The sequence below is a fragment of the Equus przewalskii genome, chromosome 17 (genome assembly GCF_037783145.1).
Source record: "Equus przewalskii isolate Varuska chromosome 17, EquPr2, whole genome shotgun sequence".
NCBI lineage: Eukaryota > Metazoa > Chordata > Mammalia > Perissodactyla > Equidae > Equus > Equus przewalskii.
This window is the reverse complement of record NC_091847.1, coordinates 2,967,319-2,993,670: the sequence shown is the minus strand read 5'-3', so window position 1 is coordinate 2,993,670 and position 26,352 is coordinate 2,967,319. Positions and strand designations below refer to the sequence as shown.

The 26,352-nt window shown below is 45.7% G+C and overlaps 2 protein-coding genes and 2 long non-coding RNA genes across 19 annotated transcripts in view; 2 read left to right on the top strand and 2 right to left on the bottom strand.

The window, feature by feature from the left end:
- The window catches only part of POLR2D (RNA polymerase II subunit D), a 16,970-nt gene extending 13,933 nt beyond the window's left edge, over positions 1-3,037 (bottom strand). For 2 of the 3 annotated variants that reach the window (XM_070579553.1, XM_070579554.1), the window contains exon 1: positions 2,211-3,037. In XM_070579553.1, the coding sequence (XP_070435654.1) occupies positions 2,211-2,719 (509 nt within the window). In that variant the 5' untranslated portion in view covers positions 2,720-3,037. The remainder of the gene's footprint in view (positions 1-2,210) is intronic. The other variant, XM_070579555.1, reaches the window with a different exon arrangement.
- On the top strand, positions 2,369-15,620 carry LOC139076595 (uncharacterized). The gene is made up of 3 exons (XR_011528324.1): positions 2,369-2,668; positions 13,759-13,825; positions 14,036-15,620. It is a non-coding gene; the product is annotated as an uncharacterized lncRNA (long non-coding RNA).
- On the bottom strand, positions 6,648-26,352 carry AMMECR1L (AMMECR1 like). 14 transcript variants are annotated; one of them, XM_070579544.1, is made up of 10 exons: positions 25,756-25,893; positions 24,172-24,281; positions 23,938-24,010; positions 19,709-19,829; positions 16,840-17,284; positions 14,683-14,793; positions 14,262-14,376; positions 13,513-13,603; positions 11,991-12,087; positions 6,648-10,264 (listed from the first exon to the last, which is right to left on the bottom strand). In XM_070579544.1, the coding sequence occupies exons 5-10, from the start codon at positions 17,244-17,246 to the stop codon at positions 10,153-10,155; spliced, it is 933 nt and encodes a 310-aa protein (XP_070435645.1). In that variant the 5' UTR covers positions 17,247-17,284; positions 19,709-19,829; positions 23,938-24,010; positions 24,172-24,281; positions 25,756-25,893; the 3' UTR covers positions 6,648-10,152. The 14 variants fall into 14 exon arrangements, 12 of the variants coding, with proteins under 12 accessions (XP_070435645.1, XP_070435646.1, XP_070435644.1 ...); XM_070579545.1 differs by lacking the exon at positions 19,709-19,829; XM_070579543.1 differs by lacking the exon at positions 23,938-24,010.
- LOC103541983 (uncharacterized) overlaps positions 24,968-26,352 on the top strand; it is a 30,835-nt gene continuing 29,450 nt past the window's right edge. The window contains exon 1 of the long non-coding RNA XR_542598.2: positions 24,968-25,243. This is a non-coding gene — a long non-coding RNA (uncharacterized lncRNA). The remainder of the gene's footprint in view (positions 25,244-26,352) is intronic.

The following is a 26,352-nucleotide window of genomic DNA, read 5'->3' as shown; positions in this document are numbered from 1 at the left end:
CTTCCTCAAAAGAAAACAAAACAAAACAAAACACAAATTCCCAGAAGCTTGCAATCATCTCATCCATTCTTTCAGTCCTACAATGAAATATCACACATTTGTTTACTTTCCATCCTATAGCAAAGACTTTCCTTATCTTTTAAGTACTTACTGTTAAGTACAATATATCTACATACATTCTGAAATACTTAATAAACATTTTATATGCCTATATCAGCTGAGAAGTTAAAGACAGATATTTAGAACTGATACACTGTTAAATGATAAGATCTAAAATCTAATTATACACAATTCAATAAAATGTTCATGTGTACCAGCTGCTACCTGGTTTTATTAAAACAAACATTTTCAGTGTTAAAAAAAACACTAAATAAAAAGCACGTAGATAAAACTCAACTACAAAAAAACTGGCTTAATTTATCATGAAATTAAGAAAACTAGTTCCCTCCTAGTTATTACACCTTAAAAAAGAAACAAACGGGCTGGCCCAGTGGCCAAGTGGTTAATTTCATGGGATCCGCTTTGGCAGGTGGCCCAGGGTTTCGCCAGTTCGGATCCTGGGCGCAGACATGGCACTGCTCATCAAGCCACGCTGAGGCGGCCTCCCACACAGCAGAGCCAGAAGGACCTACAACTATGTACTGGGGGGCTTTAGGGAGAAAGAAGAGGGAAAAAAAGAAGATTGGCAACAGATGCCAATCTCTAAAACAAAAAGAAACATATTTCCATTATGCCAAAAACTTCTACGAAGCTATTCTTCGAAAACATTTGACCTCGAGTCTACGAAATAAAAAACCGGAAGCAAGCTATATGTCTATTAATAGATAAATAGCATTATGGTACAATCATTAAGTACTATCTAGCCCTTTAAAAAAATAAGACAGTTCTCTACAATATATTGTCAAATTTTTTAAAAGCTATAGGATTTCTATAGCATAATTCCAGTTTTGCAAAGAAAAAAGTGTACACGTATATATTATCGATGAATAAGCATAAAATGAGTCTGGAAGGATAAGCACTAAAATGTTTACAGTGCTTCCCTCTGGGGGAAGAGGGTGTGGAGTTTCACTTGTTGCTGTGGATACAATTTCTAAAACAGGAGGGTATTGTTAAGGTTTCCCCCACTTACTTCATGTTCTTCGGTATCTGTAAGATATGGTAGTTTAAAATCTGAAGCTTCCTGCTTATCGTGGGTTTCTAAACTACAAGGACAGTACATTCCACCGTGCCGAGGAAGTTCCCCGACATCGAAATGCGCTCTCCTCCCCGCCGTCTGCCAGCCTACATCTACCAGATACAATGAACAGTGTATCAGTTCTAAATATGTTGTCTTTAACATCTCAGCTGAAATAGGCATTATCAAACGTTTATTAAATACTTCAGAATGTATGTAGATACACTGTACTTAACAGTAAGTACTTAAAAGACAAGGAAAGTCTTGGCTGTAGGATGGAAACCAAACACTACCCAGGCTCCTCTGAGCCCTCTTCTCGACTAGGCCTCAACTTCGGCCCATAAAGACTTGAACAAAACACTCTCCTGATTTCTAACCGCTCACGGCCGCATCCCTAGGATGGCCCAAGCCCCTTTAAAGCGCCTGCCCGTGAAAACGCAAGGCCGCTAAAATAACTTACTGTTGGCTCCAGCCAACACCTGCAGAGAGGGTCCCTGTCTCCCAGCCCAGGGGCAGGGCAGGGGCCTAACTTCCATAGGCGCCAGTGAACAAACGGGTTTTAAGTGGACCAACGACCCCCTCCCCGCTGCCTGTAGTTTTTCACTTCCCTGACTCTACCGAACCCCACTATTCCCTCATGCTCCCTTTAAAACGCCAGATCGGTCCACGCTGGACTGCTTCCCCGCCGCACCAGAGCGATAGTGACTTCCACCTGCCCTGCCCACTTGGCGGGAGCCGGCTTTGCGCTGACACATCCCGCCAGCACCCTCCGGCTATCAGGTAAGACAAGCGACTTAAACAGGCACAGGAGGCCGCCAGGGGGCAGCGCGGGCCGGGTGCCGAACCGCGCCGGCCGTCTCTCGAGGCCACGCGTCGGGGCGGCCGGGCCTCCCGGGCCCGCATCCCCTCCTCCGGCCCTCGCCGCCCGGGGACGGCCGGCTGCCTGCCGCAGCCAGATCTTGGTCGGGCGCGGGCGACGCCAGGCCCGCGGCGACTAGGTAGCACGGCGGGGGCCGCCGGGCAGCCCCAGCCCCACCTTTGGGAAAGATGAGCTGTGAGGCGTCCTCCTCCACGTCGCCAGCCCGCGGGTCGCTGCCGCCAGCCGCCATCGCCCCGCCGCGCGCCGCCACCCACGCCGCCGGAAGCGGAAGCGCCCAGCCGCCCGCCGCGCTGCGGAAGGGGCGTGGCTGGGGCGGGGCCGGGGGCGGGGGGACAGGAAGGCGGCCGAGAAAGACGGATCGGCCTTTGGCGGTCCGCGAGCAAGCGGAGGCCCGGCCGAGGCAGGGCGGGCGCCACCAGTGCTCCTCCTGTTGTCCGGTGCGCCCTGTGCCGATCGTCCTGAGACCAGGCGCTGGGCCTTTCCGAGCCCCAGCTTCCTCGCTGTGGAGAAGAGTGGATGAGGAACCTGCTCTCCGGGGCGCGGGAAAGGACTGGCGGAAATGCAGGAAGGCGCCAAGTGGCTGACCCGAGGAACTCCCGGTGATGGAAAGCTGGGTAGGTGACTACGAAAACGTACGGGGGAATTTCTTTCAGTGCCTTAAGCATTTAAAAGTTTTGATTTATTTTTAGTGGATTGTTGTGATACTTCTGAGCTCGTGGACAGTGATACTGAGAGGCCTTTAACACATCTCTTGGAGCATTTGGATGATACATAGAAAAGTAAGCAAATGAAAAATAATGCTGTTTTCAACGCCAAAGAAAACAGAAGGTTGTACCATAAAGGAAATAATCATAGTGCACTACTTGGCTCAGTAGTGAACAATGTTTAGGTATCGTGTAAACTCTTAACAAAAAATGAGTTAAGGTATTACTGGACAAGAATATGCGTCTGTATTCCTTTGACTTGTAAATATAATTTTTACAAAATTAGTTTGCTCTGTATCTTTATTTCCAGAAGGACTGTATTGGGTAAAAGAAAAGTTGATTACATAGTATTGGCAGAACTCATTACTATTTCAAAGTGCTTTCCTAGACAGGTCATTAGAGCTGCCGACAGATGTCCTGATGGAGAGTCCCAGGACGTGCAGCCGCTGGGTATGGAAGTGGACCTGGAACTCAGTGCAGGCCTCTTTCTTCCATCTGTCCATCTGTCCATCTAGCAGGCCTTTACAGAACACCTACTGCTCACTGGACCTTACCATGTGCTGGCCCAAAGCTTGGTATCCTCTGCACACATACAGCAGGAGAGAAGTCAGCAGGTGAGGAGACTTTCAAGAAAGGAGAATAACAAATAAGACATACGGTGACGTTTCACAGGTTGGTTTGTCTACAACATTTCCATTCGGGAAACCATTATAAACACTGACGTATAAGGCCCTGGGGTTAAACAGATGAGTCAGTCACCACAAGGAGCTTGCCAAGAGTAGTTGATGCAAGATCTGGACTTATTTTCCATAATAAAAGACAGAAAGTTGCAAGTAGGATGAGAGAAAGTCAAAAAAAGTGCTGTGGAAGGATGCAGAGGGAAAGAGGTCACTTCTGATTGGGGGCAGGTGAGTTAAGACGATCTGGGGAGCTGGCACTGGAACCGCTCAACATGTAGTCAGTGATGGCGGAGGAGTCATATGAACAAAGTTGTCAGGTACTTAAGAGAAATATTCGCTCTTTAGGGTAAATTCATATTTCAACTTCCTTAAATGTCATTTTCATTATATCATTCTTGAGAAATGAAAGAAAACACAGTAATTATGCAGCCCTCATACTCATTTGCTACATTTTTCATTAATGGTGCTCTATCATTTTTTTCAGTCAAAAGAATAATTTCCCCCTTTTATAACCTTTCAGAGTGCTTCTCAAAGAATCCCTTGTGGACTGAATCACTCATTTTTTTTCCTGGACCCAGGTGTCCTGCCCCTAATGTGGAATGATGACATGTTTCCCAGTTCTCCATATGCTCAAAGTTAATGTACAGGATCTCCCAATTTAAGCTATTCTCTCATAAGTTAAAAAAAACTTTGGCACCAGCTGCTGAAGCCTGCTGGTAAGTGCTACAAAGGAAGCCAAAGGCATCTACATGAAATCCTCTCCCTCTTGCTGTTAATACAGTCTCTAGAGATACAGAGGAATGGCATATATATGGTGGGGGTAGGGGGGTGTGATTCTGCAAATAGCCCTGACTTCCAAGCACAAAAACCTCCAGGGGGCTGTCCTGGGAGTACCGGACTTAGATTCTAAAGCCTCTCTGTCCCGTGGCAATGTGGCAGGGCAGTGAGCCCTGAGAGGGCTTGTCCACCCCATCTTGCTGTGCTGGCACTGTTGTTTGACTCTACCTGAGAAGCTCTCTCTTGTTGAGGTCAAGCTGGGCTGACTTCAGCACCCTTGTCTTTCAGGAAGCCTGTCTGACTTGAAGGGCTGAGCACACCAATAATGCCACCTCTTTTCACGTGCCCAGAGTTGCTTGGGGTTTGGAGGGCTTGACACTTGCCCATCTGTTCCCATCCACACTTAGCACTGGATGACGGTCTGTATAGTCATAGTCATTCAGCCAGTGCACCATGTGCTGGGGCCTGGCAAAGCATTTCCAACAGGCTATCTTGGAGATTCACAGGCCTGTCACAAAGTAGAAAATTCGACTCAGAACTAGTTGTCTGGCTTGTAAATGGTGGGACCAAGATTTGAGCTCAGGGCCGGCCCCGTGGCCAAGTGGTTAAGTTCGCACGCTCCGCTGCAGCAGTCCGGGGTTTCGCCGGTTCGGATCCTGGCGCGGACATGGTACCGCTCGTCAGGCCACGTTGAGGCGGCATCCCACATGCCACAACTAGAAGGACCTGCAACTAAGATATATAACTATGTACCAGGGGCATTTGGGGAGATAAAGCAGAAAGAAAAAAAAAAACAGATTTGATCTCAAGCCTATCAGACTGCCAGCCTGTGAAGATTCCAGGGTCAGCCCTCTGGGTTACTTCTTTGGTTGGGAACCAAGGTGGGATCAAAAAATGAATGGCCATATGGGCGTGGGGGGGTCTGACTGGACTCAGAACTTGAGAGACTGACAGTGTGAACTTGAGACCTGTCTCCTGTTTGGTTCCCCCCATCAGTAGTTGGTTTTGAAATTGGAGGGGTCACCTGTTTTTCAGTTTGCTGTAGCATACCAAACCTCATAGGAACAGATTGAGTCAGCCACAGGAAGAGACCCCAGAGTCCTTGTCAGAGCTTCATTTTAGAATGAGGGAAACAGACCCAGGAGGGACAGGACTAGCATTACATTCCTCAGGACGCTACATGGTTCTTTGTACACTATCGGTTCAGAGTCAAATCCTTCAACCAGCCCACTGTCGTATTTGAAAGCCAGGTATTCAAGCCAAGGTCACAGACCCTAGACTGATCTGGAAGCAGCTATAGATGAAACTACCGCCACTCCCACAACAATTAGCACCACTAATCTCTGACCAGATGGCTTAGTTTACATTTCAAAGGACAATAGGGATGGTTAAAATGGCGTTTTATGGTTTTACCTCCACCAAAAAAGAAATGATATGGAATTACATGCTGTTTAACTACTACAGGTGATATTACAGATAATATGCAATAGTAATCTCTAGAACCATAATTTCTCTTGAAGAAAGAGAATTCTGGGGCCGGCCCCGTGGTGTAGTGGTTAAGTTCATGCACTCCACTTTGGCGGCCTGGGGTTTGCCCGTTCAGATGCTGGGCACAGACCTACACACCACTCATCAGGCCATGCTGTGGCGGCATCCCACAGAGAACTAGAAGGACTTGCAACTGGGATGTACAACTATGTACTGGGGCTTTGGGGAGAAAAAAAGAGAATTCCTCTCATACACCCCAGGGTTATTACCAAATCTTTAATTGTTTAACTAGTTACTTGTAGTCTATTTGCAAAATTATTGCCTAATCCTGACAGCACTCATACCTGTGGCTTATGAGTTCTGCCAAGTGTAAGGCCCTCAGAACTGTGAATCTTAAAAAAGAAAATTTACTTTCTTGCAGACAAAAACCTAAACTGAAGGTTGACAATCCCAGCATACGAACGTTTGTACATTTGAAAAATTACTCATTGCCATTATCTTCAAAGACATTTCATCCTTTCTGGCCCATCCAAAAGCAATAAACGTTTTGCTTTTGGCCAGACCATCAATATGTTCTAGGGTCTTTGTGTGGATTAACGTCACCAGATGATATCTTAAATTTGAGCATTTTTTCCCCTCTTCAGTTTTTAGCTTTTTGGGCAAGGTCAGTTTCATTGGAAAATCTAATGAAAACTATGAGCCTTCTTTCTAGAAAAATCCAGACTTCAAAGGATTCATGACCCCTAGTTCAGGAAACTTGGCTCTAAAAAAACAGTGGCATTGCTACTAACCACAAAAAAATAAACATGTTCAAGGTTATTGGGGGTGATGAACGCCACATAAAATATTCAGGCTGACTGCACACTGTCTGGTTGGCTGTCTTCAAAAATAAGATGACTGTTACCACTATTCTAAGAAAAAAAAATAGGCACAACAAAGAACAATTTTTACCCATTATGATTTATTCTCTACAATACTTTGTTAAAGAGTTCAATGATTTGCACTCTGAAGTTATATAGCCAAGAGGCAACCAAGTGTAATACAAAGAATTGGTCTGAAGTCTTTGCACTGAAGGCCATACAAAGTCTCTTGCTTCAGGGAAATAAGAATGAAAACAAACAAAAAGAACAAATAGCTTCCTAGGCTCCAGAATCTCAATAGAAAATAACATCAAAGTTAGTGAAATTGTAGGTGTTAACATATCATGGAAAACAGATCTTGTGCAAATATTAAAATTAACACCCAGGACTTCTGTATAGATGATTTTTTATTATAAACAATAAAATATATGTAATGTCTCAACTACAAACCTTTCATGTTGAAAGGATCTCTAACATGAGTTGCTTTAATATTATGAAGCAAAAAAGTTTAAGAACCTCACAGTGGAAACAATCCAACACGACAAACTCTAGTGATCAAAGACATTCTTTTTTAGTTAATGTAAAACAAGGACAATTCATAATTACAGAGAGAATGTCCTAGCTGTGGGTATTATGAGACAAGTCAACTTTCCAGACCAAAAGGCACTCACAGCTAGGGATGAAACAAACTCCGAACCAAACCAGCCACGTTGGGATGGTTCCTTGGAAACAGTGGTTACCTACTGTTCAGCTCGAGCAGCCCAAGGACAAAGGAAACACCAAGCAGAAAACATTCCCTTCTCTTGAAACCTACCACTCACACTACATTTATCGGCCACCCTCATCACTGCTTTGGTCAAGCGCGTGGAAGGCAGTTCAATTCCAGTTCGGAGCTGTCATCTCCCTATGCAAAGCTGCCGCATGGATGATCCAGACTTAGTATTTTTCCTGAGAGCCACCTGCCACACATCTTCACGAGGTGACCATGACCGTACGCTTCCAGACCGCTTCCTGACTAGGCCCCATTCAGGACAGACACTAATGGTGCCACTCCTCACAGGGCCAGACAGTTTTCCTTGGTTGACTCCTGAGTCCCCCTGAAAGGCAAGAGGACCTTGAGTATCCCCATTGCTGGACTTGTATGGGAGCATGAGGGAATGTGCAGGGAGTAAGGCTTCTTCACTCCAAAAACCACTGAGCCCACTTCAGTGTGGTGCTGGGCTTCACCAGCCCGATTCTTGTGCACTGATTTTTTTTCCCCATTTTGTGGGTTTTTAAATTTTCTGTTCATTTTCTTAAATGGCAGGTATCCTATCCCACCCTCAATAAAATAAAATAAAAAACATACTATACACGGAAGAAGACAAATAGGGCAACATTTCTACAAGAAAAAATAGGCTTGAAGAGCATGGCACTGTAAATGCTTGCATGACCAGTCTCACTGAGCGTGCTCAGGGGTGAAAGTTTAGCACCAATTTTTTTGCTTTTTTTAATCTTTAGAAATTAAACACAACTTTTAACATAGAACACTTGAACAGTAATGAGTGTAGCCCTATGTATCAATACTGTTGTACAAATTGGAGGTGGGTGGCTTAGTCCAGAGCTGACCACCCTGACATCAATCCATGGCACCTAAGAGTAACTGTCGTCACATTTGTTTCTAACAAGACATTTATTATTCTCAGCAGCAGGAAATCATGAAACAACCCCTTCATCTTCAAAATCTTTTTTCCATTGACATTGCAAGGGAAAAGCAGCAGGGTGCGAGAACGCAGCACAACAGTAAGATGAAGTGATGCGGCCTGGCCTGGGCATCCTGACATCAACCCACTTTTCCCTTGCACGTTCTGTATCCTCGTGAACAGCAGAGGATGGTGCCAAGCAAATCTGCTCACCCTTATCCAGCTCTTCCAAGAAATGAGACAGCAATGCCTAGAACAGCATGTGTATCGTTTCTTAGATTGTGTCCCTGCTCCCCCTCCCCTGATTCCTGGCAGAAGAAAATTCAAAAGATCTTTTGACTTGAATTATTTGCCCATTTCAGAAAGCCACACCATCACCACATAAACTTTAAAAAATAAATTAAATCAAAACATTGTGTTCACTGGGTTGACACCCAATCCACTTCAACAGTTCTCTAAGCATGTTGTTGAAAACCAGTGTATCACCCTTAGGGTCCTTTCTTCCAACTGGCCACCTCTTCCTGTGAATCATTTCAGCAGTGCCTCTGTGACAGTGTTTTCAAAGCATCTTCCAAGTCCCCAACTTCTATGAACTTTGCCATCAAATGAGTGAAGAATAGGCAAGAGAGAGGAGAAACTTGCTGACAGCTATTTGGAATCAGCAACAATGGGAAAGAGAAATATGCCACATGAAAGTCTGAATGACCTAGAATAAAATGAGCTTTTTGGAACTTTGCCCTGGTGGGGTGAAGATTCCCAGTGTGTTAGGCAAGATAAAGATTCACCTTGTTTAATTACACAGCTTTGCTCTAAAGTCCTGTAAAGGACTAAAACATCAATAGTCTTCCCACCTTTACAGGCAAATTAGAAAAAGGAACTCCTCTGCTTACAAGTCCCTCAGGATATTTGCCTGAAAAGAGAAACAGCTTGGAGACCCTGGATTCTCTCCTATGACATGTCCTTCTAAAACCCAACCCAAGTGCTTGTGTGCACAACTATGCCTTCTGAGAACCTAGATCCAACTATAGGCACTGCTACCAGTAGAGGAATGAGGTAGCCTGGTGGTAAGGAAGAGGTCTCTCCTTTCACACTGCATGCAGCGATGACATCAAGACCTCCCGTGAGCATCCCAGTCCATTCCTCAGCAGGCTACACCACAGAGCTCCGTTCAATACCAGGAGACTCAATGCAGAAAGAGTGCCAGAAAATCCAACTGATAGTGGGATGAGAATTAAAACTTTCGAGGCTAATTGAGCAATGAGATCTGCAACGCCATCCAAAGGGCTTCCGATCTTGATGTGGGTCTCTGTCCAGGAGCCTCGAAGGACTCATGGTGCCCACGTTCAACCCTAACATGGCGTCCACTTATGAAGCATGGAGGTTGTGATCAACTCTTGGTACGCAATAAACTGGAAGTTTAAAAAAAGGAATTTAAAACAACCTAAAAATGTTTTTTGTTGGTCTCCGTTGCCCAGACTGCCAAGGGAATACACCTACTTGATCTGGGGAGGCTGTTGGGGTGTGTGTGGGGTAAGCCTTCATGGATCATCAATTCCAGCTTCCATTGTGTGGCCATCACACAGGTGGCAAATCACCAGTGGCACCTGCATGCCAAGGGTCTTCTGAACCCACACGGTAATTCTCACTAGTCACGGAGGAGCCCCAATCCAACGGAACCCCATATTGAGGAAAGGCTGAGATAAGGCTTGGGCCCCTCAAGTTCTGTTTCATTCAATATAACCCCACCCCCCCCTCAGTCAGCTGGAGGCAGACTTGGCAACGGAAGCTAGCATCATAAAATGGTGCAGTAATAGAAGTAACTGGACCAGGAAGAGGAGGCATCTGCTCCAATGATGTCATAGCCATTGGTGGCCACAGGGGGGTGGGACTGGTCATGCAGCCGTGTGTCAGGAGTAATGATTGTAGAGGGGCGGGGCATGAAGAGTGCCATTCTGGAAACAGTGCTGTCGAGAAGCAATATATTCTGCATAACTGATTGTCACCTTCTCACTTCGGTACCTGTATAAGGAAACAGGAAAGGGTATTAGGAACCCCAAACACTTCATTTTGTAAAGTCATTTAGCAGTGAAAACCAAAAGCATATTCCACATTTTGAAAGAATAAAATGGAAGACCAAGAGCAATCTTACTTACAGAAAATGAAAGACAGCACAAGAAAACAATGTTGTTATTACAAATGAACAAGATGAAAAAGCACAATCACAATTCACCCCTGAGAATGTATTTTCTGCACATCCCACCTTTAAACACTGCATATGCTTATCATCAGGCTGCTCTTAAGCAATCTGCTACTGGGGTCTGGATGAAGAATTTCATGGTCAAATTACATGGGTGGCAGATTGGAAGATGGCTGCACCAATGCCCAGTGTAAACTGTATATCTACTTTCAGGTTAAAATGTGATAAATTTGATAGAAATGCAACCTCAATTTGCAGAAAAGCAACAAACAAGTTATTTAGAACTAAAAGGGGCACAGACACCTAGTTCTGGGTCAAGTTCTGATGGAGCAGGTTAAAGGATCCTGGGGCTACATAGGACGGGTCTCAATTCCCAGATGAATATGCCATATCATATCACAGGGTCACCAGAACAGAATTCATAGCACTTTGGCTTTGCTCTGGAAAGAGCCATGAGTCAGGATGCAAAGCATGGGGTGTTACAAACCTATGGAGCCTACTACAGACCACAGGAGCTGGGTGTGACAATCCTTACCCAGAGCCATCTCTTTCCCACTGTTATCACTCCTCCACTGCAAGGTGATTATTCCTGAATTTTGACAGGGAAATGGCTGTTCAAATAAATTATAATAATAATAATAATAATAATGCTTTGTATTTGAAGAATTTTTTTTTGGAATCCAAAGCATTTCAAAAACACTGGGTTATCTTCCAAATAGACCTGTGAGGTTAGTATATGATTATTTAGCATTTTACAGATGGGGGGCCAACAGAGGCCCACAGAAGCCCAAAAGCTAAACCTCTCAATGTTTCCAATTTCAGTAGGGATGGGAAGAGAACTGACATCTACTGACCACCTACAATACTGCCTAGCCTTGGGTTAGAAATTCTTCATACATTACCGTACCATACCCTAAAACAACCCAAGGCATTAAGATTCACTTCTTAACCCAAGGCAGTAAGATTCACTTCTTACAGACAAGAAATTTTTTGCTGCTCAGAGAGGCAGAATAACTGGCCCAGGTCATCTAGCTGGGAGGTGGTGGAGCTGGGATTCAGAACCTAAGTTCATGCGCGTTCTACTGCATTAGGCAGCCTCCCCACAGAAGTATTCGTCCTAACAGGCAGAGGCGTTTCCTTGTAACTGTTTGTAAAAAGCATCTTCTGCTTATTCCATTAATATGCCACCTGTATCCTCTGCCACCTCAGGGCATGTGACTGCAGCTGACCCTGAACTTCTACACTGAGAGCGTTCTCTCTTGACTTTGATCTTCCCCTCAGCCTCCCAACAAGTGGGTCTGGCAAAGACTCCATGACTTGCTCAGCAGCCTAAACCCGGCTCCCACTCTGCTATTGGCTTAGCTGAGGAGACGCCCAGGATGCTGGGGAGAATCTCTGCCTCTGCTGCCACTGCTTCCTCAGAGCTCACATCTCACCCATACTTCCTTGGTGTAGGGACATTAGCTGAGAAAGTTTTTTTTTCCCCTTTTCATCAAAAGCATCCCCCAACTAAATTAAAATGATAAGGAAAATGAGACAGTGGCTTACCTGGTGAGTTTGATGGTTTTTCTGAATTCACTGGTAATTGGAGCCTTAAAGCCACCTTTTCGAAGCAAGGAGTCTATTGTCTGGATCTGATCCCAGTCTGAGAAGACAGGCACACTGAGGTCAGCGCACGATGACACAAGAGTGGGACATCTAACACGGTGAGAGGAGAGAAGCAGCCAACTCTGCTAGAGGAAGAGGAAGCCCTGAGCCCTGGCCCCACATCCCTGGAGCCCCGTCTGCCTCATTGACAGGCTGATACGATCTTGGAGACATGAGATGAGGGCCCGACGCATGCCATAATGGTGTCCCAGGCCTCCTGCTCCTGCGTCTTTCCTGTCAGATGTTATCCCAGTATAATTATCTAGGAACAAATGTGGTCCCAACTTTGACTGGCCTTCTGGGCTAGTGCTGGTAACCAGGGCTGTTCTGTGGAAAGAACGAATTCAAATTCTGCCGCTTGTATTCCTTTGTGACCTTCCTTCATCCTGATGATTTCTAGGAGTCCTGTTTTCTAGCACAGAGAACTAGAAGGATGGGAAAGTTGTTCACACAAATACTGTTGTGTTCTTCTTGTACATTTTTAACAGATAAAGCCAAAGAAAAACCTCTAAATCATGGCAGTAGGTACCCCAATTTTTAAAATTTTCCCAACCAATTTTCAAAATGGCAGAAGTAACTTGATTATTTTTCTAAGATATCATCAGGTCTCACTATGAGAAAATACTTCTGACATGCCTCCCTGTACAGAAATGTTAAATCTATGACAGCGAAGAGGTGTCTAAAAGGCTTCCTTTTTATGCCATATCCACCCTGCCTTTGAAAAAGTTTAAACGCAACCATGATGGAAACCAACAAGGCAATCGCTCTCCACATAAGTGGTTCACTGACACACTGAATTAGACATTTTTCTCTGTTCCAGGTCCACACCCAACAAATACTGTGTATTTCACATATTATTTTCAAAAAGCAGACTAATTCCAAGAAAGAAAGAAAACCGGGTTGCATATCACAGAATGCACAAGCAACATTTAAAGGTATTCTAAACAGAAAATCGGCCCAACTCATTTCCTACCTTTCACGTGGAGAATGTAGTAACTATTCAATTCTATCATGTTTTGCCTTTTTCCAAATATAACATGGTTTAATAATTCAGGGCTAAAAGTTTAAAACCCACTGATACAGGCCACTTCCCTCAGTGAACTGCATCACATGGTCGAGGTGGTTGCCGCAATTTTGCCACAATTACACAATAGTTTTGGGGGCCAAGAAATAAAACTATTCACTGAAAGTAAGTGAAACAAGTGGGTGAGGAGGGAAGTCTTTACCCCTTTTCTTTTCCCAGCTGCTACATCGTTTTGGGAGTTTATTTCTCATTCTCTAAGAATTTGATAGATACTAAGAAGAAGAAAAGCACTCATTCTTAGCTGGAGTTGGGCTGAAAGGCAATACACTCCACTTTCCTGCCCTTTAATTTGTCACACCGAACAGTAGCGTTCACTGAAATCCCATTTGTCCAGCTCACCTTGTTCCTTAGCAACCTCAGGTAAGTATGTGGCTGTACGTTTGACGCCTTTTTCATTGATGAATTCAATTCGAATCCCATGGACCCCTACCTACAGAAAAACACAACCAAATAAATGGCCATTTATTTATTCTAATGGAACTTCAGTTATCTGGATTTAAATCGACCCTGTCCCCTGACCAGCTTGACCCAGGTTGGAGAAAAGGAAAATCTCTTGCTTTTCATAACTAACTCACTCTCTCTCAGGTATAGAAGCCGAAGAAACCTCAGCTTGAGGGAAGGTGCGAGTCTATGTGTAGCCACCTCTCTGACGGTACGAACGTTACAGAAATAAATTCTTTCAGTAGCCCATCCAATAATCTTGACTATTCCACCTTTAATCTATGCCATTAAATGAACATGCCACAGGGTTTTGATCTGGGTTCATGACTTTTCATCTATGGCTCCTAATAACATTTACTCAAGGGCTTACCAAGAGGGGTCTGGAATATTCTCCTTTAATCCCATTATTATTTCCTATTAGACATGGAAGAAGGATGTGGAATGGAGTGGACCAGGAAGAAGTGGGAGAAGAAGACAGCCTTCACATTTCTTCCTGCTTCTAATATTGCAGCACCTTTTCTGTCACCTATGTTGCCCACAATTGCTTCACATTCTTATACCCTCTCAGTGAAGGAGTACATTACCATGTACTAACCCGAACCCAAATGCAACGAGAGATGCAGAGTTCCAAATGCGGCTGTTCTCACCTCCCAGTCCAGGTAATCACTGGCATCCTCAAAGTTAGTAAGGAGGGAGACAGAGCAGAAAAGTTTAGGCAGCTCCTCTCGGGTCAGCGGGGGAAATCGGCTGTCCTTAAGTGCACTGGAGGGGGACAGAAAACGTAAGTGAGGTGCTCTGGAGCTGGGAGCCAACATCACGTGCCTGAATACTTACAAATCCTGAGCTATGCAGAGAACATCTATTATCCATCAATACTAATAAGCTCAAAACAACGTGATGTTATTAACTGTCTATACTTGAACTGATAGGTGACCCCTCAGATTAAAGCCCCCACATTTCCCGATTTCCAAAAAGAGACTCAAACTTTATCACTTAGAAGAAGGAAAGTCAGGCAGTTGTTTTTGATTCTAGCCAATTTATCTTGGATCCTATGTCTAGTGTCATTACCTGGTTAACGTGTATTCCCTGAGTCCTGAATGAAGATTCATGGCTGAGAAGGTCCCAATGCAGCCACGAAGCCGCTTGTCCCGCCCTGTCTTCCATGTCACAAAGAGCGGACTAAAAAAGTAAAAACACAAAACATTCTCCAGCCCCAAACCAATCATGGATAAGAACAAAACCTTGGCTATATCCCTGTTCATTTCTGTTATTCCCCAAAAGGACTGTTTTCTGAATTGCTGGCTCTGAAGGGCTCTCTGCCTTTCTGGGAGTAAGGCAGTCCCTGGATGGACACGGAGAGGAGCCCTCAAAAAGGTGGCACGAAGAAAGGCTCTCTGCAGGCTTTCCTAGGTTCCATGCTGACAGCTCTAAATCACTTTGACGCCACATGTATGTGCTATCCCCCTCTTCCTCTGCCCAGGACTCAGCTTTTCCTTCTTCTAATTCTCCATGTCCTTCTCTTCTTTACTCTATTTCTATGAATGTGCAAGTTCCCCAGTTCCATCCTTCATAAAGACACACCCAGCCTGGCTACCTTCATCTCTTATCTGCAAGCATTCCCTGCAACCCCACATTGTTCCCATACTTATTTCTGCTCCAGGCAACTACAAATATCTCCGGCTCATAAATGTTCAGAAAAGAAAAACAATGTCTCCTCGAGAAAGCTTATTATTAGCAGAAGTTGCCGCCTTCTGTTTCTAGGCCAAAGTCATGCTTCATTAGACTACATCAGATTGATGGTGACAGATTTTTTAGAAAGAGGTTACAGGCTGTCCCCTCTTCATGAGATTCCTCCATACTCCTATGCCCTTATCTCTGAGACTCTTAAGTTAAACACTTCTAAAAAGCAATTTAAGTTTTTAAAGTTATCTACTTCTTTGCTCATTGTTACAAAGCAGATCTCCCACCCACCCATCTTTTTCTTCCAATAAAACACGTGAACAGCACCAGCAAAGGTCATCGTCCCAAAACTTACTCAAAAACCTCTAAAAATTCCACTGTCTGCGGGATGGAAATATGAGCCCCTGAATACAAGGGCCCTCACACTGCAACACTGTGGCCACCACCCACTCTTCCAAACCTGTGTCCCTCTCCTATATGGGACACACCAACCCCACTTAGATGAAGCTCAGAATGCCACCTGCTCAGTCAGGATTTTTCTGACCATGGTATTCCATGGCAATACTTCCCTAAAAAGTTAGCACATTTTTCTCTACATTTCCTCTCTTCTGACACAATCACACAAGAGTAACTTCCCCCTCCCTCTGCCCCGTGTGCCACGCATACTATTTAGCTTCGAGCGTGTGACTTGCCAACTCAACTAGTCTCCCAAGAACAAGGACTTCTTCTGCACACCCCTCCGTGGCTTGCCCAGTGGGGCTAAGCACTGCCTCAGCACAGTGCTGAGAGCTGAGGAATGAACGATCTCAGGTCAATGAATGCTGCACGAGCATCTCCTAAAAACAAAACCAAACGCAGCAGTGCTCTTTAAAGCCAGCTCAGAGCTGCTTCCAATTCTGAGAAAGAAGAAACATTGGCGTGAGTTTCTTCACTTTACTTTGTGCTTTACACATATTCCTCATTTAAGTCCTTGACCCCGTGAGAGGGCTTAGGGCGAGTAACAGCCTGGAACCAAAACCAGTAAAGCAGAATCTGACATTCTTCACAGGGTGCCAGAAGCCCTGTGGGATTACCATGGGACTGCAGATGAATGAAGGGAGGGGACCCTTGTTAAGAGCATCCCAGCTCCCACAAATGAGCTCCTAGTCTCCAGCCTGGCCCTTAAGACACTCCCAAGTCACTTGGACTTCAACACTACGGGGGTCTACAATAGTGTGGTCGTGTGCTCTCTCCACCTGAGAGGTTAAATGACCTACCCATTGTCACATGAGCCAACAGAAGACCCCAGAATGAAACCCTCCTGATTGCCTCAACGTGACTTTAACGAGCCTGGATGTCTTCCAGACACAACCTAGTCCTCTTCCAGTACTGAATCCACTGAATGTTCCAGGTATTCTCTGGACATTTTCATCATCCTATTCCCATTACTCTTTTCCCATAACAAGTTAGAGCTTTTTCTAAGTAGCAGACTCTCTCAAGAGGACAACCAAAGAAAGACGCCATCATGCCTCTCTCCCTGTCCCCTGTACCTGATTATTTACTCACTAGGGGTCATTGGTGAATCTAGGAAGTCGAGGCTGTGGGAAGCCATAGAGGTGACAGTAGAGGACGTCAAAGCAGTAGCAGCACATCTCTGCAGTCACCACCAGATTCTTGGCGGTGTTGGCAGTTCCGTTGGGCCGGGGGAGAGGGCTCAGTGCTCCCGATGCGGGATTCATTCGTGTAATGGGAGAGTTTCCAGGTCCCAGAGTTAAGTCCGACACATTCTCCCGACCACTGCTGCCATCCACATGCTGGTGGTTTTGAAGAGGTCCTGAACTAGAGCCGGGGACAGTTGTGGACTGGTTCCCGTGACTGTGCGTTCCACTTCCAGACAACTTAGGCTTCTTGACCCCACAACAGCCTGCTGCCAACTTGGGCTCGAGTGGAGGAACACAACGTCTTTTTCCCATCCTGATTCAGTGCTCGAGGTCTGGAATGCTGCAGAACCCTAACCAAAAAGAGAACAGGTAAACATTAATTAAAGGTTAGTTAAAAGGAGAAAATGAAAATCAGAGAAAGAGTCTACATAGAGAGGATAAGAGTAATCCAATTCTCGTTCTCATCCAGGTAACATGGTGACAATGGGTCACAGACCAGCAGGGCTAGAAGAGACCCTGAGTTCTGGACCAGGGACTCCTAACCTTTGCCTAAAGAGGAACTATGGCTTACTTTCCATAAAGCTTATAATCACCATGGGTAGAGGCAGGCGAAAAGCAGCTCTCTCCTGCCCAGGACTCCCTAGGGGAGAAGGGAGGGTGGTGGCAGGCAGCGTGAGGCTGGCTGAGGACACCCGAAGACTGACTGGAACACTGCGCCTGACCCGAAAGACTCTTCATCAGGTTGCTCTCTCTACTTTTTCAGCAGCTCCAAACTGAACCACCCCATTTTTAAAGAGCCCCAGAGAAACTTTCACGCTTTTCCTTGTGAACCACATCCTTTCAGCATTTTCCTCATCACTAAGCTAAATCTTTCTGTGTAATTTCAGCCCAAACCTTAGTGAAGATGAAGAGCAGTTATCTGCCATTCCGAAAAGAGCACACCTTTAAACACAAGGCGCCCACCTTTCTGTGCTCACAGGGCTCCTTCTCCAATGCCTTACTCATTTTCTTTGGTTCTCCTCTGAGCTCGCTTCAATTTCTACACATCTCTTTACCCTTTCGAGACCCCATTCAAAAAAAGCTACAACCTAGCAGAAACCTTTATTCACACAAATGACCCAAGCTTCACAGTCCTTTTGTGAGGTAGCTATTTCTGCCCTGTCACAGCAAGGCAGACAGATGCAAAGCCACTCAGCTTAACAAAATGTGGCATCAGATGGGCCAGGAAACCAAGCGTCCCATCTGATGAGGCAAAGGAGAGGAAAGGATCTTTTTTTTCACTATTTTTTTTCCTTAAAAAGTCTAAGGTAAAAATACATAGCTATAACATGACCAAGATCTTTTCTATTGGCTGTGCCAATAATCAATAGAACCAGGAAAATAGACTCTAGTTACTTCAGGGTGAATAATACCAAAATTTGTAAAATTCTGCTGACTTGAGCAAAGTACCCTTTGTTTTTTCTCAAGTCAACACGTCAGTTTTAGTGCCCCTTCAATTTTATGTGTGTATTTATATTTATATATATACATACATAAATTATCCCACCTAAAATCTTCCCTGTGATTTGCACAGGGAGCACATAACTGCCTTTTTAGGCATTGCTCTGCAACATAGTGTTTTGGTTGGAAATTCTACCACCTTTTAAATCAAATTAGATATTTACATACCCATTTGCAATGCCATTATTTCTACAAAAACAACTTGTTACTTTAGCTTGAATGAGATACAAATATTATTTGTTTATGTTCTTGATATATGCTGATCCATAACAAAATACAGATTTTTATATCTACGGAAATTCTCAGTGAGATGAAAGTTGTCTGTAGCCAAGGAAGAATAGCTTGCACATTTTAATGTCTGGCTTGAAACAGGGGCTTCTTTTTGAGACAGCCTTAGCCAATTGATAGAACAAAACCTCTAATGACTAGATGCAGATGTCACTGTCTTGTTTAGATGGTTAAGAGAGGGAGCAGAAGGTCTTGGTTAAAAATGCTGCCTCCAGAGCCAAACGGCCTCAGTTCAAATCCTGATTCCTCCAGGATTAACCTCTCTATGACTCAGTTTCCTCAAAATGGGAGAAACAGTAGTACTTGCCTCATGGGGTTGTTAGGAGAATTAAATGAGTTCAATATCTATAAAGTGCGTAATACAGTGTCTGGCATGTAGTAAGTGCCAATTAATTTAGTTGCTGTTATCATCTGAGTTCTTGTTTGACCGCTGCCACCAGGATGGAAATCCCGGAGGGCCAGGGTGCCTCGCTGTGCACTCACGGCTTAGAGCAGTGCCTGCACTGAACAGGTGCTCCTTAAACAGGACTTCGTTGAATCCTCGAAACTACTCAGCAAGGCAGACGATATTACCATCATTTTCCAGAGGATGAACCTCAAACTTAATAAGCAAGATACCCTGCCCAAAGCCAGACTGCCACTAAGGGGCAGAGTGAGGATTTGGACCACAATCTATCCGTCAGACTCCGAGGCCTGGGTCTTCTCACCAAGCCACAAAGAAGAATGAGGCGTGCCAGTAATATCCATTGGATTCAGTCCCTTTCCTAAGTGCATGATAAAAAATTACATTCAAGGGCATACTAGAAACTAAGCTAACAGTTTGCAGAATCTTGCCAACAAAAATGGAGTAGGAAAAAAAACATCAAAACCTAAGCCCAAGCCAACATCTCAGCCATCACCCTGACACCCTGACAATTATTAGTCCCCTTGCCATTGTCATTTGAGTCCACAATGGACGTCACTGGCCTGAGCTCTTGACTTCCTACCTTGCGTCTAACTTGTGTGGGCAGCGGGTGTAGGATGCATGTGGAATGGAGCTGCAGGACTGTCTCTAGAGAGCTGGAGTTTTCACAGGACCCTGAGGCTCTGCCTCCAGAGAGCCCCAGACTTCAAAGAAGCAAAGAGAGGGATGAAACACGAAGGTTAAAAACGAAATCTTTCCTATTCTCACTACACCAAAGCGTACCTGAAGGAAGAACGAAATGTCATGAGACGGCGGCAATGCAGGCGTTCCTGAGCAGGTGTCAGCAGCCACCTGACATGCAACACCCCACAACAGAGCAATGGGAGGGACTCTCCGACCACGCCAAGGCAGATGAGCTCACGTCTGGGCAGACCCTGCCTCCACACCACGCACCGTCTCTGACTGCAGCGGAGCAGGGTCACAACCGATACCAAGTGTGTCCTTCGAACAGTTCCCCCACACCCTCCCAAACTGACCTGAAATACACAGAACCAACCGAAATCTTGTTTTCCTTTAGGCCCAAGCTCTTCTCTGGAGGCCTCTACGCAGATAACTCCAGCAAAATTCTCAACTAGGGACCAAACGCAGAGTTAGAGACTTTCCACACCAAAAATATATTAGAAGGCACTTCTTCCCGATAGCCAGCTTTAATAATTGTCAACATATGGCCAATGTTATTACATCTATAGCCCACCTACTCACACCATCTCCCCTGCTTGCACTGCATCATTTTGAAGGTATGTTTTTAAGGGGGCCAATATTTTACTTATCAGTCAGCATAAAGCAAATATTAAGTGAATTACAGTAAAGAGTGTGAAGTAAATCAGGATGCTGGTAGTAAATACTTTTTATTTACAACATCAACCACCATGTACCAATTTCATCAAAACTTTCTCTTTAGGTTTGACACTGTTCTAATCCTACTCCAACAAAGTGGGCATTTCACCACAACTAAGCAGTCCCAAACTCAGCTCCCAGGACTGCCCTACAGTGATCAAAGAGACAGTCGTTTCTCCAGTGGCTCAGCTTCTGAGAGTACAAAGCTACCTCAGAATAACAGCATTTCAATACAACAGACTAACCTGTTGTCTAACCAGCTAAAAACAAAAACCTCTACTAATATATCCTACCTCTTCTAAAACTGTGTGTGAATTTGTTCTTACCTTTCCTCAAAACCTCATAAAAACCATCAGCAATGGTACTTAGATCACAGTGGAAGTAAGTGAATGGTTACTGCGAAGTCAGGGCATCTGAAATAATTGGAATCAGGTGTAAAAACCCTCCCTTTACAAACGCATGCATCCCCGAGACCCTTCCAAGCCTTCAGTTGGTTACTCTCTCAAAGCTAAACTCAAGGCCACTTGAAGAGCCAGCAGCAGTGATCTCCTTTTCCTACTGTCTGTCTACTTTAGAGCAATCAACGAGAACGAACTAGTTAAAACTGAATTTCCACCCATACTTTCACAAAAAGCTAGAGGAAATAACACAAATCACTGTTGTACCTTTTCACTTCAGACCTCCTATCCTAGAAAGTGTTACATGAAGTATGATCTCAGAGTCGACAGTCACCACGCCCTTTACCTGACATGCAGAACTCAAGGGGTCCGGACCCTCATTAGGGTCCATAAGAAACGCCAGCTGGCGACTGCTCCCTCTCTGCGGGGAAGCTGAGCAGTGCTTTGTGGCTCTGGGCTGGGCAGCTTAAAGGCCACTTAAATTCCAGCCAGCCTTGAGCTCGTCACCACCTGTGGTCTCAGAGGCTGGGTGCATTTGTGTTTTCATCTTTCACAACACCTAACACAGTGTCCTGCATGGAGTATACATCCAACAGTCTTATGTACAGATCTCCTAGTAATTTCACTTACGTTTGCCTTTTTAATAAAAGGAATGTTTATGGCACAACCTCATCTTCAGACAGTTGTTTCCACTGTGAGATGCTGACTGTGGAGCCTGTCAGAAGCTGAAGGTGACTGCATTACAAGTATCTATTCTATCAACAATGTCAACTCTGTTCAGCCCAAACCCAGGAATGGTTTAATTCATAGCAAAATGGATAGCCAATGTGGACAATTCATTCTAAAAGTTAGGTCCAATATTCCCCACATGAACTTCTTGGTTTGATTTATGCTGGTAGCAGTCTTCTTTGCTACAACATACCAGTAACTGCTCAGTCCTGGACTCGGCTGCAGGTGCTGTTTAACTTCAGGCTGCTCAAGGCTCTCCTGTGACAGGCCGGACCTAGTTCCTAAACTGCACTTGAGAAGAATCTTTTCTTTCTGAATGATGGGGCACTTTAAGAGCTACCCACTGGAGCATTACTTGCCTGGAGGGCAATTTATGATTTTAGGAGTTACTGCAAATGATGTCTCACAAATTGCTGATCTTTATAAACAAGGTATGGAGACCAGGACTGAGGGGAGGAGGGAGGGACGCCGTGGCTGATGTGGCTGGTTGGGCAGGAGGCATTCCTCCCTTGTTGAGGGTCCCTGCCAAGGCTCCTGAGTCCACTGAAAACAACACGCTGATGTGTTCCCAGAGCAGCTCCCGTCTTCAGAGGACAGAACCTAGGCTGCGGGGTTATCGTCTTGTCTCAAATCCCAACTCTGTCCTGCCACATCCTGGCTGTGCAAACTCAGGCAGGTTATCACATCTCTGTGGACTCGGGCTCCTGCTACCAGAGAAGGTTGTCAGCAGTCAGTGAGTGAGACATGAAGAGCACCCAGCAGTTCTTTGGCATATAACTACTTTTTATTAAAGTGTCAGCTATTGCTAATACTACCAGTACCTCCACTAATCAAAGTATGGTTGGTTATAAAAATAACATAGCTTGAGTTCTTAGAATTTCTAGAGAAATAAATGCCCTCATAATAAAATTCTATTAAAAACTACCATGTAGTCTAAAAGATCATATTATTAACATGAAATTATTACTCTAATGACCTTGATGTTTTTCCTCTTTGGAGAGCAATGGTTCCTAATAAATCATCACTGTTCTTTTCACTGTGAGATGCCAGAAAACAAAGAATACCGGGCTGTCTGAGAGTTGTACACACTTCTATTCTCCCAGGGCCCTCTTTTAAGCTTACAAACATACACTAAAAAGAAACTAAACTTGCTAAATGTGCTGTTATTGTAGAAGTCTTGCTATATAGAGAGTACTAATGGAACTAGGGTTTCAAAGTGATGAGATTTCAAACAATAACCAGATTAAAATATCTAGAAAAGCCTGGAAGTGGAAAAAGAAAATTGAGATACACTTTTTGAAGGCTAGCCTCAAAACAGCTTATTGGGGAGCATGACCTTATAACGAAGAAACTAGACATGGGAGGTAGGAAGGAGGCAAGAAAAGGGGGTCTCTGCATTTTCTCCCATTACTAGTTAGTGTCCAGATGTCTGTTCAAATCAAGCTTTATACAGAAGGGAACAGGCTGTTGTTTCCTTTGTGACACAGAGAGCTGAACTGAAATTCAATTTAATAATTATGTGAGCAGTGAAATAGCACCTGAGCTATAATTCCAGCCTACTTATGGAACCATTCCAAGAAATAGATGAAAAACCCACAAACATTCTGGCAGTCATTTCAAATAATCACTTCTATATTTTTGAAACCCCATCATACATACACACATATTCAAAACACTTGCTGTATGAAAATCTTCCCCATGAAATACAGACCTATCTATATAATTGCTTTTAAAAATCTATGGATTTAGAAAAATGCACAGAACCATACATTTTCATGTCAACTTAGCTTAAAGAAAAACATGAATATAGGAATCAAAAGTTTTGTTTTTAGATCCCCTCCCTTTACTGTGTTACCTATGGCAAGGTGCCAGATGTTTCTGGGCCTTGGTCCTTTCATTTGCAAAATGAAAATATTTGTCCCCTGCCTCCTTCACAGAGGGATTGTGAGTCTCCAATAAGATGTGAAGCACTTGAAAAACTCTTACAAGTGTTAGCATGTCGTTATTAATAAACTCAAGGGGACGAAGCAGTAATAAAAATCTTTCCATAACTTTTACATATAGAATTTTAGTTATTTTCAAGAAAACAGTATCACCATAGTAGATTTAGAACAAAATGTTCCAAAAGTCTCTGAAGACTATAACCATATGGAAGAAACTCAGTAATTGACCTTGACAGGAACTGCATTAACCCCTGAGTTATGATCTCTGGTTGTCTTAAAAAAATGATAAATTTGGGCTGGGGGGAGCCAGACCTCATGTACTAAAACACAAAGGGTGACTGTACCTGCTACACCACCACCTGGGTCACTCCATCAGGATTAGGGACAAGACACTGGCCTTTACACATTTAAATTATTCTGAAAGAGACCAAGTGGAACGAACTGCATCAACATGAGGACCCCCTCACGGAAGTCAAATAAAAGTGAACAAAGACTTACATCCTAAAGTTCTAGCACAGTCCTCGCCCCCAAAAATCCTGACAAAATTCTTTTCTAAGTATGGCCAAGGAAATACTCACTGAAAGCAGAAAGTTTGTATTGCCAGGGGAACAGCTACAACAGAGGAGGGGAGCTATTTTGTCTCTGAAATGAATTCTCTTCCTTCCGATTCCATTCCTTCTTCCTGTACCTAAGATGGAAATGCAGGTGCAGTCAATGAACAAAATCAGGGTAGAGCAGAGGTAAAAGATGGTTTCTGAAAAACTACAACTCAACTAACAATTTCTAGACAAAAAAAAAAAAAAAGCCACGGAACAGGCTCTCCTCACCTCAAAACATTTCAAAATCTAAATATAAGGCAGCAATGGCAGTCCCATGCACTGAATCACCTCATCCTTGGCGTCATCACCAAGAAGGGAGGACACTGAGGATCAAAGGTTTTATTGAACCTGAACATGAGACACACTAAAACTTCCTCCACCACTAATTTAAATCAAAACTTGCTCTCAGGCCAACGTATACCATTTCAAGGCTCTCCAGTGGTTTCAGAATTCAAACATATTCCCAAATCCTCTGCAAAGACGGTGCTGAAAAATTCTGCCCAGTAGACAGGGGCCAGGGTCCTGAGGACAGGCCATCTTGTTGCCCCAGGTGGAGATGACAATTGTTGGCGAGAGTCATCCCCCTCAGTCTTGGATAAATCTCTTCGTGATCTCTTCACCAACTCTCCCCACCCCCCAGTAGTAGAGAATCGAGCTATTCCCAAAGATGTAAACAGGAGACTCCAGGCCCCACCCACTCTATCCAAGGAGAGGGCAGTGAAAGAGGATAGGCCCAGAGGGGTAGGCTAAGGGAATGTGGCAGAGTGAGGAGTTCAGATCAGGACAGGGAATGGAGGAGGGCAGGGAATGAAGGGCAAACCCCACAGCTCGGGAGCGAGAGAGGCATAAAACCCGGAGTGTGAGGTGGAGGGATAATGGAGACGGGGTGGATGAATAAGGAAGGAGAGACTAAGGAAGGGGTTGGAAAAACAGAGAAGAGGAAGAGGAGAAAGCGTGCGTGTGAAGAGTTGAGCAAGAAAAGGACGAGAGAGTGGGGAGAGGAGAGGCCGGAGCGGGGAGGAGCAAAGCAGGCAGAGAGCAAAGGTGAAAGGTAAGAAAGAAGGGGGTGGGGAAGGAGAGTCCGGGGAGCCGGGAGGAGTTGGGGAGACCACGGAGGACGGGTCGCACAGCGAGGGCCGAGCCGCGGGGGTGGAATCCAGACGCCGGGCGGAGGAGGGGGCGGCGGGACGATGGGTGGGGGCCGCCAGGCGGCGCCGGAGACCACCAAACTTTACACGGACCTACACTGTTTCCTGGAGGGAGTGCAGACGGAGCTGGAGCCTCGCCTCGCTCGCCTCGCAGCTCGGGGCAGGGCGGCCGCCCAGCCCTCCCCAGCAGCGCTCCGACCCCCTGCCCTCGGCGGGGACACGCGGCCCGCAGGCCCCGCCGCCGGCGCCCCTCCCCCCCGCTGCCCCGGGACCCTCGCCCGGACCCCGCTCCGCTCCCGGCCCTCCGCTCGTCTCGGGGTGGGAGGCCCGGCGGGCACGGCGGCGGCGGCCCGAGGGAGGCCGGCCCGGCCGGGGAGCGGGAGGAGGAGGGCGCGGCGCAGCCCGAGTTTCCCACCTTTTCTCCTGGCCCAGACGCAGCCGGGGTGGACGGGACCTCTCGCGCCCTGCCTTCTTCTCCTGCTTCATGGAGCCATGCGCCTAGGTGGGGGCTCCGGGAGAAGCGGGGCCGCGGGCGGGTCGGACGCGCGGCACGGACGGGGCGGGGCGAGGAAGGCCGGCGGGCGGGCGGAGGAGGAAGCGGCGGGGCAGCGGTGGCGGCGGGGAGGAACTGCTAGAGGTATTCCCCGGGCAGCTGGAGGACTCAGTCGAGCAGGGACCCGGGTCCTCCGGTATCCCAGCAGCCACTGGAGGCAGTGAGGTAATGGAGGAAGAATGTAGGGAGTCCTCCCGTGGACCTCACGCCCTCTAGCGAGCCGCAAAAACCATAGAGATCAGGAAGTCGCCGGAGCACCGCCCCGCTACTGTCACGTGGCCTGACTCTGCGCACTTTATTGGCTGGCGCCGACTCTACGGGGTTGAATTTAGGGGGCTGCTTTGCATTCGTGGGGCCGAATCTCAGGCAGTTGAAACAGAGATGGGCTGACGGTGAGAAGCGAGACGGGGCCGGCTGGCCGGCTGGTCGCCCAGCGGGCGGAGCGCGGCCCCGGCTGTC